The sequence below is a fragment of the Elephantulus edwardii genome, unplaced genomic scaffold (genome assembly GCF_000299155.1).
Source record: "Elephantulus edwardii isolate Elephantulus edwardi_28Jun2011 unplaced genomic scaffold, EleEdw1.0 scaffold00133, whole genome shotgun sequence".
NCBI classification, from domain to species: domain Eukaryota; kingdom Metazoa; phylum Chordata; class Mammalia; order Macroscelidea; family Macroscelididae; genus Elephantulus; species Elephantulus edwardii.
In genome coordinates, this window is record NW_006399883.1 from 6371311 (window position 1) to 6388738 (window position 17428).

The window sequence follows — 17428 nt, forward strand, 5'->3', positions numbered from 1 at the left end:
TCTATAGTCCATGGAGCAGCTGATTGATTCAAACTGCCCACCTTTGGATTGGCAATGCAACTCCCCACCCACAAGGCCACCAGAGCACCCTCACTCTTGCCAGTAGCTCTGGGTAATCTTTGGCTTGTAGACAGTTCACACAAAACAGCTGTCTTCCTCCATTTATGTGTCCATCCATGTGTTTCTGTGTCTACTCTGTTCTTTTTGTAATTCAAACATGATTAGATTTAGACTATTCCTTGGGCATGACCTCATCAATATAGCAAAGAAAATGATTTTAAAACATGATTGAATCCATAGATTCCATTCATAAAATATTAGGATGCATACACACTCATGTTTATCTCAGCTTTGTTCACAATAGCAAGGAGTTAGAAACAACCTAAGTGCCCATCAACTAATGAATGGATAGAGAAGCTCTGGTATATTCACACAATGGAATATTATGCTGCATTGAAAAACAAAGAACTCATGCAAATTGTTAAAAATGGGTGCCCCTGGAGGACTTCATGCTGAGTGAAATATCTCAGTAACAAAGGGACAAATACTGCATAGTGCCACTGTTGTAAAACAGGACTGACATCGGGGTTGTGGGGGAGACTGAGAAAGATGGATAAATTATGTATACTGCATTGAAACAGATGAGGGAGAAAACTGTTTAAAAGTTATATGTGATTAGGTATTATTGTCATGATGGGAGTCCAGAACAAAGTCTGCATAATGGAGTGGATCTGGGGGGAGGGATTGTAAAACAATGGGGGAAGTTTTCTTTTACTTTTCAAGGAGAAGAGTGTATTGGAGGGAGGGATGGGCAGGGAGTAAAGTGCAACAATGAATGAATGGAAATCCAAAGTCTCTGTAAATTTTCATTAAAATGAATAAAAAAAGATTAAAAAAGTAAAAAAAAAAGTTAAGATGCCAACACATATTTTGGGGAGACATAATAACATTGCCTCTGTCAGTCAATGGCAGGACTGGGTACCAATCCTAGTCCTCAGACATAAGGCACCTTTTCCTTCTGCCTTTTGCCCCAAACTCTCCAGAGAAGATTATGGATTTGAATACTCCTCCTAGAGTGGTTTTGCCATTCTCTCTGCTCAGTGCTTTTAAGGCCCTCCACCCTCCTGAGGCTGGTACCCACAAAGTGCTCCTGAGATCTATAGCAGTCTGATGTTCTTTGTCACGTTGTTGTTGTTAGGTGCTGTTGAGTCAATAATGACTCATCCCTCAACAACAAGTGACTCTATGAACAGATCTGAAACCTTCCTCTGGACTGATTCTCACAATCTCTGAGATGCTATAACCAAGGATAAAATAGAGGTAACTGATAGTTTCTATAAGTAAAATTGTTCCATAAACACACAGTGTACTTCCTTAAATTCAAAATGAATCTAAATGGAAAATGAATTTTAATTCAAAATGAGGTCATACTTCATTTTCCTCCTTTTGAGTCGAGGGCAAGAATTTTCCTGGTTTTTAGGCCTGTGGGTGCCTGATGTAAAATGCCTAGTATGAGGAGGATGGGTTTTGGTGGCTTAGCGGTAAGCAGTTGTACTGCCAACACAAAGGCACATGGTTCAAATCCACTAGCTGCTCTGTGGGAGAAAGGCATTTCCTCCTGTGTGACTGACAACCTTAAAAGTCCCACTGGAAGGTCAGCTATGAATTGACTCTGTGGTACACAACAACAACAACAATGAGCAGGAGGAGAGAGGCTTCACTTATCTGCAATGAGGCAGGGACAGTGAGGCGGGTGCAGTGAAGAAAGGCATTCATGTCTGTGGTTCCAAACATCTGAATACAAGCCTTATAGTCTGAAACTGGGAATCCAGAATGCCTGCCACCATGGTCACCTAGAAATGGCTCTATCAACGCAAAAGTACCATGTTCAAATCCACCAGCTACTCCATAGGAGAGAGCTGGACAATCCCCCGTACAATCTACTGCTTTTGAAAACCCACTGGACAATCAACTATGGGTTGTCATTTCGGCAAATGGTACACAATAACCATATATGTAATAAGGGTTTCAGCAGACCCCAGAACATCTGATATTTCATTACAAAGAGAGGATGTTGCGATTTTATTGCTTATGCAGGTACAAGGAACACAGATATGGGTTGGATACTGCAGTAGGCGCTAGTTCAGGCACTGGAAACGTGGGTGTCCGAAAAATGAACCCTTTTTTGGTAGTAAAGTGTATACACAGAGGCATATTTGCTTAGGATCCCTTGCTCCCAGCACTACCACTCTGGTGTTCAGCGAATGTGCACGCTGAGCACCTGCGCAGCCTCAGTGAGGGGTAGGCGTCCTGAATAGGCTCAGTTGGAGGAGCCCAGTAGCTTAATAGTTAAGTGCTTGGCTCTTGACTGAAAAGTTAGTGTTGAAACACACAAGCAGCAAGGGAAAGATGAGGCAGTCTGTGTCCATTACGATTTTGCTATTGTTCTTGTTGTGTACCTTCGAGCCAGAACGGACCCATAACTGACCCTCTGGTGGGGCAGGTTTTCAGAGGCGGTTAATCGCATGGGAGGAGATTGCTTATCCTTTCGCAGAGCGGCTGGTGGCTTCGAACTGCGTTCCTTGGGGATTGCAGCGCCATTATAATTTACAGCCTTAGAAAGCCTGTGGGTAGTTCACTGTTGTGTAAGGTCTCCAGGAGTCAGAATCCTTCCAGTTCATGGTAATGGGTTTGGTTTTGGATTCTCTTGTTTCGTTCTCACAACAACAAAGTCTCAAGTTGCTACCTGGCAGTGAGATTTCTGCCCAGCAACCAAAAGAGAAAAGCAAAAGGCCCTTCCCGGGCCCCTCCCCTCCCTCACCGTTCCTCTTCCCACCCGAAGGACCCTCTGACACCACTCATGACCTTTCATGCACTCTGAATCTTTGGGTACTGAGCCCTGCGGACGCTGCACATACGTCAGCGTTCCTTGTGGGTCAACCTCCCGAGTTTCTGAACTGTGACACAAGGACCGGGCGAGCTACCGTTGGAAGGTGGTTGACCCCTGGGAGTGTTGGGGGCCCAGGGGTCGCCCGCAGGACTGCCAGAGCACAAGCACCTGCCCGCGACCCCGCCCCCTGCGCGCCGACCAATCGAGGTCGCGGGGCGGAGCCCGAGCCGGAGCCGGAGCTGGAGCCGGAGCCCCAGCGGGTTCAGGCGCAGCGGCCCAGCCCGGAGCTAGCGCAGACTCCTCCTCGCCACCCGTCCCCGCCACCTTCTTTCCCGGCGCCTACAGCCCCGTCTCCACCGCCGCCGCCGCCCTCGGGGCATGGCCTGTCTGATGGCCGCTTTCTCGGTCGGCACCGCCATGGTGAGTGCGCGCATCCTTCCTCTGAGGGCTTGGCTTTCTTGTCTAGGAGAGCAAGAAGCGCACAAAGACCCTCACCCTGACCCTCTCGGAGCTCTCTCTATCGTTTGCGAGAGCGCATCCTCCAGGGCTGACCCAGGAGTCCCCAAGGGGTCTGGCTCAAATCACCCCTGCCCTGTCCATCTGGCATCGCAGGATGCTCCTGGACCGGCCTGTGACAGGAGGTCCGGGAGGCAGCCAGACAGCCCCACAAGTGGACAGATGGCCTTGACCTCGTCCGCATCTAGTAGTGGGGCGTGCGGCCTGAGGACTTGGAGCGCACTGGGAGTGGCTACCACCTCGGCCAGAGGGAAGGGAGGTCGAATCCCTATGCGGGCGGGCGCGGCCCCGGGCTCGGAGCGGGGTCTCACACCACCCTTGGGGATCACTGGGCAAGGGAACAAAAGAGAGAGCTGCTCCCGCTGAGCTCCCGCTGCGCTCTTGAGAGGGTGGGCAGGGGCAACAGACCGCTTCTCCGGACCTAACTGGGGACGACAGATCGGCGGAATTCCGGGATAGGCAGAGGAAGGGAGAGATGGATGCTTGCCGGTCACCCTGCTGCACCCTAGAGAAAGATGGGGAGGGAATAGAGGAGCTCATCTTCCTTCTCCTGAGTGAGTGAGGGTACCAGCTCAGTGGAGGAAGGCGAATTCATGGCTAGACACAATTACAACAAGCACTTTTCCAAGCAGTGGACAAGAGGTGTCTCTTGCACATTTGTAACATCTCCATAATCTCACATTAGGAAAACAGAAAACAAAACTACCCACTTTTGTTTTATGTTAGTCTCGCGCACTCTGTCCATCCTACCTAGGGCCGTTCATTTCGATGCCTGACATGATAGCATTGCAGTTAGTTACTTAAGGACTAGATTTTAGGTTATCTTAACAACCCACGGAAAGTATCAGGCATTTCTATCAGAAATGCACTGTCTATCCATCCATCTATCTTGTCTATTTACTATCCTGCTCGCTACTTCCCATAGGCTGTGCGCCCGCAGTGCACAGCACGCACCGGGGTTTTCACCGCCCCCGCCCCCCTTTATTTCATTTTTAGCATCCTGTATTTGAAGTCAGCTGGGCTCAGCCAGAGTTGACCGACAGTTACCTCTTGCCTTGAGCGCGAGGGAAAAAAAAAAAAAGAAGAAGAACCAGCTTTCTGCGCATGCTCAGTTCTGATAACTGCATCCTATGATTCCAAACAGGTTACTGTAGAACATACCGAGCTTCGCCAGCTCATTATATAATGATTTTGTGTAAACCGACAGAATAGGACGGCAGAAACCTTAAGTTAGCTGATAGAGGAGAGAGAAACCTGGAGCGGAAGGAAATCATAGACTTATATTAAGCCCACAGACAAGTCGATTCTGACTCGTAGACCCTCTATCAGCGTTTAGCTGTCTCAGAGGGTTTCCAAGGAGGTGAGTCTTTTCAGAAGCAGACTGCCATATATGAGAGGAATAAAACAAAGCAAACATACAAACAGAAAACCTTGAAACCCATTTCCTCGTCATAACATTTGCTTTTACTTAATTGGATGTTTGGGTAGCAACATTTGGGTGCACTTGTTCATCTAGAAGATGTGGATAATGGAAAATTAAGGAGGCCAGTGAAAGTTTCAGATCTTTTAGTTGTAGAATGGTTCTCGAAGTCGTTTTAGGGATGCAAAAGAGACTTGTACATACTGGAGGGAAAAAAGAGAAAATAAATGATTAGACATAGATTGTTCTTTTAGGTCAAGTAATGTTAGGTTCTTTTAAAGCCCCAGAACTTAAGTGCCCTGCCCTTTATTTGAAGACATTTAGGACTGAATTAATTTAAAAAAAAATTTTGTGAAACAATATTTTGTTTGAAAATAATTTCCTTTTCTGGAAGACTTGCACTTTTTTATTTTAAAAGCTATATCCAAATGATAAACAATGTACTGTTGTTGAAGACTATCTAAGAACCCAAACTTAGGATTTCTACCACTCCACGGTTCAGGTCCAGTGGGTGGTGGCTCTAAGAAGTGTCTGTCCAGAGAAGATGTGGTGGAAAATGAGAGAAACTTCTAGTCCTTACGCTGGAGACCCTGAGCTAAGGGACAAGAGGGGTGGGCACAAGTTTCCCAACAGAATGGTGGGATTTGGGACCACTTGAGGGATTCAGCAGAGCTCTGATAATGTAGTGTGTAGGGAGTTGCACTGATAATCCAAAGGTGGTGCCTCTCTGACAGTTCAAGTCCACCAGTTGCACCACAGAAGAAAGATGAGCAGTTTCCTCCTGTCTGATTTACAGCCTCTGCAGACCAGCTGGATGGTCTGTTATGAGTTGGTTTTGATTTGACAGCAGTATGTTTGATTTTTTGAGTGAGAGCATTTCTGGTGATGATGACACTAGTGTTCATGCAAGTGGAATTAGCTCGTGTAGCTTAGTTCAAGGGGTAATGTTTTGTTGGTGATTTTTCCCATGAGCAGTTTCATTGAGGATAGTTGGTGAGACACTTATGGACCCATTACTGGTGAATACAAGGCAGAGATGTGACCATCAGGCAAGTGAACATGAACACTGGCAGTGATGAACTGGAGAGATCTATGTGAGAGAAAGATATGCCAATCCACTCCTTTTTTTCTTTTCATTCCCCGCCACCCCCCGCCCCATACCCTCTATGGTCTGAGGAAGGAGGTTTTGTCTCTAATGCTGCTTCCCTGGACTAAACAGAGCAAATGAGTCTCCAGATGGCCCCAGGGTGGCTCACTGACTGTGAGAGACCACCCCTGCCCCCCTGTGTGCTAAGCATTCAAACAGAAATCCCGTGTCATTCTACTTCATGCCTACGAAAATATTCTCATGACCAGCAGCCAGGAAAACTCCAAACAGGGTCTCCTCTGCATTCAACCTCCATGAATGAACTTACTATTATTTGCAGTGCGTTGTACAGCACAAACTGTGTAGTGGGAGAAGGCCAACAGAATAATGAAAGAGAAACAATGAGGAAAAGGGTCCTTGTTTTCTTTCTAATGAACTCGAAAGGTAAAGGCATAGCTAGATAGAACCTACCTTGCTGACAGCTCTAATCGGAGGGCACTCTTCTAGAAAGGACTCCATTTCGGAAGGATGGGTCTCTGCCTCATATCAAGCAGGTTCTCATTAATTTATTAATGAGGCAGGGCTCCCCTGTAGGGAAAAGGTGGGTACTTGTGTGCATCACTTTGGGTTTGGTTTCTTTGTGCATTAGGATGTATGATTTCCTAAGTTGGTTGTGAATTTCCCTATAGTGACATTCTCTAGAAAAGGGATTGGCTCAGGGTTACCTACAACTTGACTATAAAACTCTGAGCAGTGTTTAGACACTTGTCTGGGTAGTAAAGTTTTCTGTTGTTAAGGAGCTCAGGTAGATGGATGGAATATACAGTTGGAAGCCCACGGAGATGAATCTTAGGGAGCCAGGGAAACGTGGCTGCTTACTGACTAGGAGGTAGTAGGTCAGCCTGGTAATTTCTCCATCTTTTTGAGTCTTCCTCTGAGATGGAGGGGAAACCACCCGCTGCAACAGCTGGGGAGAAAGTGAGAAGGGTAAGTTATACACTGTTAATTGTAATGAGCACATTTTAATTGCTGCATCAGTAGTGGCTGTTTATAATAATTTCTCTGTATTATTTAATACTTTAAATAGTATAAGTTCATGGCTATGACTTCTTTCTTTCTCTCCTGAGTCAGTTTAGTCACTTAGCCTTGTCTGCATCCTCACTGTCGCCATCAGCCCTCTACTGAAGCAGCCTCGTGACTCTTTCCTTCCCTCTGGTCTCCAGGGTGCTGTAGGGGCCATCATTTTCAACTTCAAATCTGATATTTTCACTCCCAGACTTTGAGCCCTTCTGTGGCTCCTGCGACCTGTAGGTAAAGTCCAGACCCCTTTACAAGGTTGGCCCGATTTTGCTAGTCTAGAAGCAGCTGGATTCTCTAGTCTCAAAGCCACCTCAGCTCTCACTTTCCCCACCATCCTAAATCTAAATCATTACTCAGAGCCTTGATTTCTTTCATGTTCTGGAAGTACCTCCCTCTTGTTGCCGAGTCTTTGCACACGCTGTCCCCTCACAAATGGTGAACTGTTGTCTGTTTCACTTCGTTAATCTCAGCCCAGATTTTACTCTGAATCCTCTCACCCTGAAAACATGCCAGCATCTCTTCAGATGACCCCAGGGTCTGTGCTGTGTAACTGTCCCTTCTGAGTCTTTGCAAAGTTAGATCATAGCCTTGCAGCACAATGTTTTAACTGCCCATTTTCTTACTTAGGACCTGATCTTGACCTTGAATTTGGCTCAGTCCAGAAGCTCAATCTATCTGGTTGACCACTTTCCTCCAGAGCTTAAGTTGGAGTTGAATTTGTTGTCTGAATTAGGGAGAGAGCAAAGAAGTGAGTGACTAGACAGGAAAAGCAGAATAGTTAGCTGGGAAAGTCAGACCTTCATCAGAATATAGGTCAGACTGATATCTGCCAATCAGTATATGAATGGAGTAATGTGTGTTGTCATCTTGGTTTTATTGTGGGTTTCTTCAGTAAGGAGAGGAGGAACTGGACAGATATCTGAGATGGCTATCTGTGGAGAAGGTGAGGGTGTCCATGGCAGTTGGAATGCTGGAAGTAGAGTTGAAGGAGGTCCTGTGACTGGAGAGGGACTTGTTGGACCATCCACTTCCACAGCTGAGCCATTGGAGATTTCCAGAGTTAAAGCCCTTGTCTACCAGAAGAATCTAAGTTTGGAACACCACTTTCCCCTTTTCCATTTGTGTAGCCAGGCACTAATTGTCTTATCCTACTATTCTCTCCCTGCCGGAAAGCCAGTATTCAGAGCTTCCAAGGGCTCCCGGGGGGTCAGAGCGGCTTATAAACTATGATAGCCACATGCGCTCTGTCTAGGGATGCTGCAGCTGGGGTCATGTGTTCTTTCATGTTGCCAAAGCCAAGGTCATGCTGAGAAGGGTTTTCTTTAGTCTTCAAGATGCCCCAACATAGAAGGCAGAGCTCCCTTTCTGGGGTTCTTGAGCCACATGGTAACCCTTAGGCTATTAAGGCTGTGGGTGATTAAGGCTAAAGGAGATCTGTTATCAAACAGAGACAGAAGTTTTCTAACTGCGTTTGGGGAATTTATGAGCCTGATTATGTTTGTGTCTGAAACATTTCACATTCGCAGTGTGAGCAGCCACCTGAACCTAATTTTGTCAGAGTTGTACTCTGCACATTTATTTTTATCCACCGAGTGTTACAGTCCATGAGATAATGCTTTATTTCGAGTTTTCATATGTAGATGATTCTGAGAGTTGTATGTGTTGGTGTGTGTTTCTATGTGTGTGTCTAAATGTATTTGTGAATATCTGTAGGTTATGTCCATAGGTGTATCTTTGTTTGCACATCTTTTTTCTTAAAGCAGCTATGCTACGTTTTCAAGTATCCAAAGAATCAACATCTCTCGTGCTCAACCCTCCGTAGCCCTACTTTATATTTTAAATATTCAAAACCTCCAAGTTTAGAGGTGGATTTCTCTGCCCTTAACTACTATGGAGGAGATAATGCCAACTCTTCAGCAATACCGTTGTATATGGCCTCAAGAATGCATTCTAATAGAAAGTTGTTTCTTGATTTCTTGGTTACTGGCGCTGTGGGAATTTTTGGTTTATTTTTGTGCTTTGGATGATTCATTCTTTGATTTTTTTTAAACTAAACACAGTAATGACCAAAGCTAGAGTTCTAAGAAAGAGTTAACAAATCTATGGGAAAAAACCCTAGAAGTTGTTGTTCCTCTTTAGGATAAAAACAACATGGCATGTCTCTTCAGTCTCCAAGGCTTTTTAGAATTACCTGGGTTATGCAAGATGGCAATCAATGACAATGACTTCTTTTGACATGGCCTTTAATGGTATAGCAGGGTGTTAAAGAATTCTCGTCTTGGAAACTATGGAAGAACTTCTGTTTTGATTAAGGATGCAGCTAGGAAAAGAATAGCATAATATCTCGTCTTCTGTGTTTTAGAGATACCTGGGATATATTGATTGGTTCAAAGTGCCAGCCCATTAGAAGAGGATAGTCCTGTCTTTGTATAAATATTTTCGGTTCTTGGCACATCTATTACAGTTCAGTTGACTCCCAGTGGAAACTTTAAAAGCCAATACTAACTACAGAACGTTAGGCCCTCTCCTGATGCAGTACAAAGACTGCCTGACTTTTTTTCATGACTCAAGTTCTGGAACCACCTCTGCCCCTTACTTGAGTCCTTAAAATCCTTAAATAGTCAGTGCTTCAGTTGCCTTGTCTATAGAGTAGAGGAAAGAACACCAATACCTATGACATTTTAGTGCTATTATAAAGAGCAAAGAAGAGTGGTAAACAGTTTGGAAAATGTAAACATAAAATGCAAAGATCAACCCCTGCAAATCCTAGGAGCTCAGTAGTAGTTAATTCTCTTTAGAATTTTATCTAAGATGATGGTGGAACACACGTACGTAGCTCATTTAAAATAAGACTTTTCACTTAAATATTTCTTAGGTGCTAGTATCATACCTCGATATGAACTATTTTATTTTATGAGTGTACTGGAAATCCATTTCCACCACCAGGTGACTCCCATTCATGGGTACTTGTGTGTATCAGCATAGAAATGTGCTCCAAAGAGTTTGTTTCCAGTAGGTGTTTTTTTTTCTTTTTAAATGAAATCACTAGGCCTTCCCCCCACCACACGCCCCAGCCCCAAGAACCTTTAGGTGGAGGTGGATCTGAACCTGTAATCTTTTCATTAGTTGTAGAGTACTAACCTCTCAAGGATTGCAAATAATACTTTTTAATTGGCCTGGGGGTTTCCACTCCCCACCTTTAAGGCAAATAACACCTTTATTACAATGATGATAGATTATGATTCCTCAGTAAGACTTGTAGACCAGCTTAGTATTTTATCCTAAGCATTTATGGACAGAAGATAAAATAAGGGATAGAAATGACAAATTCCGTTAAGTAAGCACATTTCTTCTTGTGCCAAAGGCAATTTTAGAATTTCAGAAGTGTTACAATTACTAATCCATGGCTTGATAGTGAATTTCCTAACATTCCTTCTCTTTATGTAGCGTTAATATCTCTTGTGGCCTAATCTCAGGGTTGTTGTTTTTTTCTTCTTTTTTAGAATGCCAGCAGTTACTCTGCTGCAATGACGGAGCCAAAGTCAGTGTGCGTCTCAGTGGATGAGGTGGTCTCCAGCAGCATGGATGCCACCGAGACAGACCTGCTGAATGGGCACCTGAAAAAAGTGGACAACAACCTCACAGAGGCCCAGCGCTTCTCCTCCTTGCCTCGGAGGGCAGCTGTGAACATTGAGTTCAAAGACCTCTCCTACTCTGTTCCTGAGGGACCCTGGTGGAGGAAGAAAGGTAGGGCAGAGCCACTCTATTCATGAAGAGAATATTTTAATGAAAAATGGGAAGAAAAAAAATTAATATAAAATTTTAACTTGTACTTTAATTTCTTAAAATCTACCCTGTGCCAATATCTAATTTAAAAATAGCCCATTTGATCTTATGTATATATGTTATTGTTAAATGCTGTCGAGTCATAAATGACTCATAGCGACCCTATGAACAAAAGCCCACACATAACTTTCATCATTTCTCCAAGTTCATAGGGTTTCTGGAGGCAAGCTGTTTTGGAAGTGGATGCCACTCCTGCTTCCAAGATTGTTTTATTTTGAGAGCTCCATCAAACACTGCCCACCATGGACAACCATTATCGCATTCGACACATTGGTGTCACAGTGTATATATAAAAGGTCAAAGGGTCTTGGGGAGGAAATAACAGGTTGTTTGTGAAAAGTTTTGAGTCTGGAAGTTGCAAAACCGAGATTCCCTTCCCAAGTTTATTACTTTTGAACCAACTTACTTTATTATTTTAGGTTATCATTTTTTTTAGTTATAAAATGGAGAAGTTGTATTAGATGATCTCAAGGTTTATGATAGTGATACTAAAATTCTATGATACTATTACAAATTACCTGTACTGGGGGAAAAAACAAAGAACGATACCAAGATTGATCAAAGCCAATCTGTGCTATTTCCACTGTGTACTCAACTTTTTTGGTTGTTTGTTTATGTTAGACTTTAGAAGAAAAGGGAAACTCGTACTGCCTCCTGAGTTAGAAGTTAAGAAAAGTAGCCTGTGTCCTCGAGTGGCGCCCCTGGGAACCAGTGGTTTGGGTTGAGCATCTTGAAAGGACTCTTCAGTGGTTGGTGTTGGAGGGCAATAAATATAAAGAAACTTGTCTTAAAACGATCCATGCATGTACAAATGGAGAGGGCTAGAACTCAGGAGGCCTCTGAAAAAACACACAGTTTAGGAATTTGCTACAGGTTTGTTGCATGGTAAAGAAAATTGACTAGTAACTTAGATTTTTAGTTTTCTTAGCAGTATAATTGCTTTTGCCCCTATCTCTCTGTTTTTACCCTGTGTTGAATTAGTGTTTCCTTTGGTTGATACCACTTTTTCCAGGCTTACCTTGTTCTTTCTGTGGTACTGACTGATTCTTCATCTCCCTTGGCTCCATGTGACCATCATCTGTTCAGGAGGGCTCCGTCTTTCAGGTGGGAGAGAGAGAGAGGATTGGAAGAGAACATAGATTAGCCCTCACCAAGAAATGAAAGTACTTAGTTTCCAATAATCACTTAAAGTAATCCAAATATCTATGAGAAATTGTGAACAACGAGTGTGAATTGGGTATCACTGGAAAATTGTCAGTTTTTTAAAGATTTTAAATTTAATTCTCGATCCAAGTCTGCTTGCTTTCTGAAGAAGAAAGATCAGCTGAGGCTTGCTTGTTTTCAGATTTTTCTTTTTCTTTATTGTCACCATTCTCTTGAAACCCAAGCCTTTGAGACCGTTGCTGCAGGTACTATGAGTAATTTTAGAACTCAGATGGATCTGTCTATGTGATATGCCAGCCCAGGTCAGTTGTAGATAATTTTCTGTCTAAATTTGCACAACCAGAAGCAGCTCTTGTAACTCCTCAAGGGTCATTTGTACAGCATTGTTATCTGATCCTTACATTTTTCAGGGAACACTAGCCTCTTTTGTTAAGAAAGAAATTCTGTGGCTGGCTCAGGCTGGGTCCATTTGTTTGAGCCTATTGAAATTTAAACACAGGGGGACACCCCTTTCCATCTCAACTTGGAGAAAGATTTTACAGAAAAACATACTAATGATTCAGGAAGACATTGTTATGTTGGGCTAGCTGTGACTATGTAAATTGACCCACTGGCAGCCCACCAAATGGCATGCAGTGATTTCTGTCTGGTTAGTGTGACCTTGGAAACATTGTTTTGATGGTTGGGAATGACCAGAGAGGTATCTTGTAAATGGGAGATGCCTTGCAATGCAGAAATGTGAAAATTTGGCAACTATAGCAGAATCTTGCTTTGACATCTAGCATAGAAGGCCTGGCCTACAGCAGGTGCTCAGCTGGTATTCGTGAAGGCAGTAAACTCATTCCCACCCAGGTATGTGACTTGTAAACCTCTAAATGTTAAACTGGACACAGTGATGGTCAAACTTAGCTAATGGGTGTGGCCTCTTCATCAGTGAGGGAGAGGCCATAACTGTTTGCTGTAGGTGACTCTGGAAGCTCAGCTCAGGTGGCCACTGGGTAAGCATTTGCCCTACAGTAACCTCTGTGGGCTCCGGAGAAGGAGGAGTAGGAAATAGGCTTGAGGGACCTACCCATGAGTCAGAGATGGTTAGTCAGAGGAGTGACAGACTTTATTGGTTGATGTGTCCCGGTTGTTGGTTTCTCAATCAGCAAAGCTGGTTTTGTACTTAGCTTCATCCCCAGAACCCACTGTATACAGCAGCAACAACTGTGTGAGACTTTTCAGTCTCTGCCCCCTCCCCTTTATCACCAATGCCCCATGATTCCTTATTCCTGGTACCTGAAGGTCACTATCTAGGTGCTTTCTAACTCCAGCATAAATAAGGGTGGGAAATACTTGTCTACCATTCTTAAGGGCTAGAGAGGGTCTAGATCGTGCCTCTGGTGAGGGACAGGCCTGCAGCTAAAGCAGGGGTCTCTCCTTCTTAAAGGTCTTAGTTCAACATGGTGGTCCTGACTTGCCTTTAGCAGAACCTTAGGGGATCCCAGAGCCCCTGAGTTCACATGATCAGTGAGGAGGTAGGGGCTTTTGCTGTATATTTGATTACCCACAAGTCCCTGTCATGCTGTTGTGGCCACGTAAAGTTGGAGACTGCAGCAAGGAAAGCCTAGAATTTTCCCTGTTGAGGGAGCTAGCTGCAGAGGTCACCACACTCATGAACAGCGTGCTCTTGGGTGCTCCCTCCAGAGGACTCTGAACTTCTATCACATTTCCCCAGATGATGGCCACCTGAAAGCTAAAGATTAAAGATGTGTTAGATCTGGACCCTGCTGCTGGCCTGCCCGGTTGGAGTTCCTCCATGGCCCTGGTCCAACACAAGAATTCCATTTATGCCTTTCCCACACGGTTGACCAGTCTCTTTGTCTGCTTCAGCTCCGTTTCTGGACATCTGTTTCCTTTGCCCTCAACATGGGTTCTTCGCTTTCCCGTTTTTGTCCCTCTGATAGTTGATGATTGTCTCAGGCCCTGCTAATGACTAGGTCAAGCAGAGAAACTGAATCTCAGTCACTCTGTATTTCCCTTTTCTGATTGTGGTGATTTTATATTTGACACTATCTCTTTGTAACTCCAAGTACAACCTTTGGGATAGAGGTGGCTTATTTTTCCTCTTTCATTCTATTTATTTTGCTATTTATAGAAAGTTGATTATTTTTAATTTTTTAAAATTCAGTTTTACATGTTAAACTAATTAGAATGATTATACTGAAATGAGACACTATAGCATTACTTAAGGGGAAGGTATCTCCAAGTATAATTGCTGATTGAGTTTTGAAAGTGCCTGGTTCAAAGCCTTCGTTGTATAGTTATCAAGTAGAAATGATTTGCTCAGGACCAAAACCATTGTTGGGATGCAGCTAAACTCCCTCTCAGTCTGAATTTCTTTCCATTATAAGGAGATGGTGGATAGCTTACCTTAAATTCCAACAATGACCTTTTTTCACATATTCTTTCAACTTGACACACACCCCAAATAAAATATTCTAGAAGAGCTCAACATTCTGACTAGAAAAGCATTATAGATGCCAACATAATTATTTTAAAGGATGAAGACAAAATGGTGAAAACAGAACGTAGAACCCACAGAAGAAAGTTGATGAATGAAGAAGTAGCTGTTTTTTTAAACAACATATGCCAAAGGCAGGTTCTCTAGACCAGTCTTGGAAATTGATGATTGCCAAGTACCAAAAATGACATTTAACGAAGCATCTTGTATTTTCAATTGTACTTACATTTTTACCATATGATTAATGATGTCTTTGGAGAAAAAACTAGATCATATAATAGATTCCTAGTAGAGAACATAATTCTGAAAGGAACTATTCTCTGAAGAGAAAAGTATACCCCAAGGATAATTCCACATGCTTCTGAAACAGTAATTACTATTCCTCAAGGAATTCACTCACGTAGTATACGTTGATGGGACAAATGACTTGGAACAGTAGTGACTTTGGTGCTGCGACAGGCTCTTATGTCAGGAGAAATGTAAGAACAACATGGGTTCATTTATGTCCCTCACCCATCCATGTGACTTTCTTTTGGTAACAGCTTTTGCTCCCTCCAAGATAAAGACTATGTTGAATCCTGTTAAGACTCCTTAAGAAAAGAAATCACGTAATGAAATACTTTTTAGGTGAATATGATGGTGTTGTGGCTTTTATGTTTTAATGGTGTGTTCTGGCTTTCAGCCCCCATTTACCTAGAAGTCTCATCTTATTAGGATGTGATAGGTCCTAATTAACAAATGGAAAATTTGGAGTACTGAGTATACTGTCTCTTCTCTCAAAGATATCCGAGCTATGTCTGTGTATATAGTTGACCAAACTTAAAACAGTTCTGCATTCCATTTGGCCCACAGGCTGATTTGGGAAGATCTCTGCCCATTTTAGCAGTGAAAAGCTATAATTTGAGCTTCAGGGGCATGCCCAAGAGAAGATGGGACTTGGAATCATGTCTTTAAGCTCTTAGAGACCAAGATAAGTTACCAGCCAGGTTTACTAAGAAACTGGTAAGGGCTTAACCAGACATGACCATATCAGTAAACCACTGAGGCAATGGATTGGCCTCATCACATTTTACAAAATAAGGGATTGTCTTGAATGTTAACTCTGGCTTTCCTTTCATTTGCTTAAATTCAGTGCCTGTTACCTTTTCTTATTCTTGAGATTGCATAAAGGAACTTCATATTCCTTTGGAAAAACTTCCCATCCTCTTCCCTTATTACATGACGCAAGGCTGATCTGAACCAAGTGACTGTTTACAAACAAGTCACCATGATTCTTCAAAATTAAATATGCCATCCACGTTCCTTTGTGATTAAGTTCAGGTTGACATCTAAAGCAATCATATCTGGGGCTTTAGAGAGTTTTTGTCACTATTCTTCAGTTAAGTTCTTGTCTTACAATAATAACATGCTGGTGGAATGGAATGCTATCTCCTACTTTGAAATCTAATTCTCTAGGAGCTCCATTCTTGTCAAATCCTTAGGAAGGGGTTAAACATTCCATGCACTTTCAAGCCAGATTATCTTTATTGGTTTGCCTCTAAGTTATACAAATGTATTTAACACCCTTCTCAAATTAAAATTTCCTTTCTCTTGGTTTCCATTAACTATTTCACAAGGCAGTACCTGTAATGACAGGTTTACTAGAATGAGTGGAATGTGTCATTTTCTAAATCCCTTTCAGGAATTCCATTAAGGGAAGATCGGACCCCACTCAAGTGCTAGTGGGGACATAATCCAGCATTCTGGAACAGAGACAGAAAGTGAAGTCCATTTATGAGAAGAGTGTGGAGAAACTAAGAGAGCTAAGGGAAGTGGGTTGTTGACACTGTACCCACTCTTTGTGGCCTAGTGGGTAGGGAGTTGCACTGCCAACCCAAAGTTGGTAGTTCAGAGCCACAGTTGTTCAGCTGGAGAAAGATGGGAAGTCTCCTCCCAGGCAATTTATAGCCTCTGAAAACCTGCTCTCGGGTCAGCTCAGACCTGGTTCTGACTTGACAGCAGTGAATAAAATTGAATTGAGAATGAGTGAATTCCTGATAAATGCACTTGGCTGCTCACAGAAAGGTTGGCGATTTGAGTCAACTCAGAGGCACTTTAAAAAAATGGTCTGGTGATCTACTTCTAAAAAAATAAATTATTGAAAACTCTATGAAGTGCAGTTGTGTTCCGACATGCTTGGGGTCCCCAGGAGGCAGAATCAACTTGGCAGCAACTAATATTTTTTCTGTTTTTTAAGAATGAATGAATTACTTGTGTGCATCTTGGGAGCTATCATGATGAGATCAGAACTCCCTATAGGTCCAAAAATAAATTACTTTGAACATTTTGCCTAAGTCTTCATTTCAGGTTAGTTACTGTTTTGCAGTGTGGTGGTCCAGGTTTGCTCTTAAGGAACTCCTACTTTGGGAAGGAATTGCCAGAGGTGAACCCAAAAGTCCTAGATTGCTTTGGCGGAACTCAGAGGACTGAGAGCTCTTCTCTTCTCTCCAGGGCCCAGTTTTTACTTTCTCAGTACTTGATAGTTCCCGAGGGTTGTCGTAGGCAAACAGTCCACCCACTTTGGGTCCCCAGGGTCAGCATCCCTTTGGTGAGGATGTCTTCCACTGGGGCTTATTCTCTGTCCTATGGCTTTAGAAAGAGACTTTGCAAAAAATGTTGAGAATTGATGGATTCTCAAGGTGGCCTCAAGTCAAGTAAACTCAGTTTGATTGATGAATGAACCAAGAGGGTGATTTGCTAGTGTACAGTGAGTAAAGGAACATCCAAGGAAGCAGCCAGCACATTCTCTCCCCATGAGCATACTGCTTTGGAAGCCAAACCCTTATCAGCTGAAATCAGAGCTTCATCCCACCAGCCCACTCTCCCCGGACATGCCATGGCCCTGCCAACACTGATCTTGGAATTCCCTGCTTTTTTTTT

At 43.2% G+C, this 17428-nt stretch overlaps 1 protein-coding gene across 2 annotated transcripts in view; it reads left to right on the top strand.

The window, feature by feature from the left end:
- Nucleotides 1-3249: 3249 nt before the first annotated feature.
- Nucleotides 3250-17428, top strand: part of ABCG1 (ATP-binding cassette, sub-family G (WHITE), member 1) — a 95746-nt gene continuing 81567 nt past the window's right edge. The window contains exons 1-2 of one of the 2 annotated variants that reach the window (XM_006893929.1): nucleotides 3250-3310; nucleotides 10497-10740. In XM_006893929.1, the coding sequence (XP_006893991.1) occupies nucleotides 3269-3310; nucleotides 10497-10740 (286 nt within the window). In that variant the 5' untranslated portion in view covers nucleotides 3250-3268. The remainder of the gene's footprint in view (nucleotides 3311-10496; nucleotides 10741-17428) is intronic. The other variant, XM_006893928.1, reaches the window with a different exon arrangement.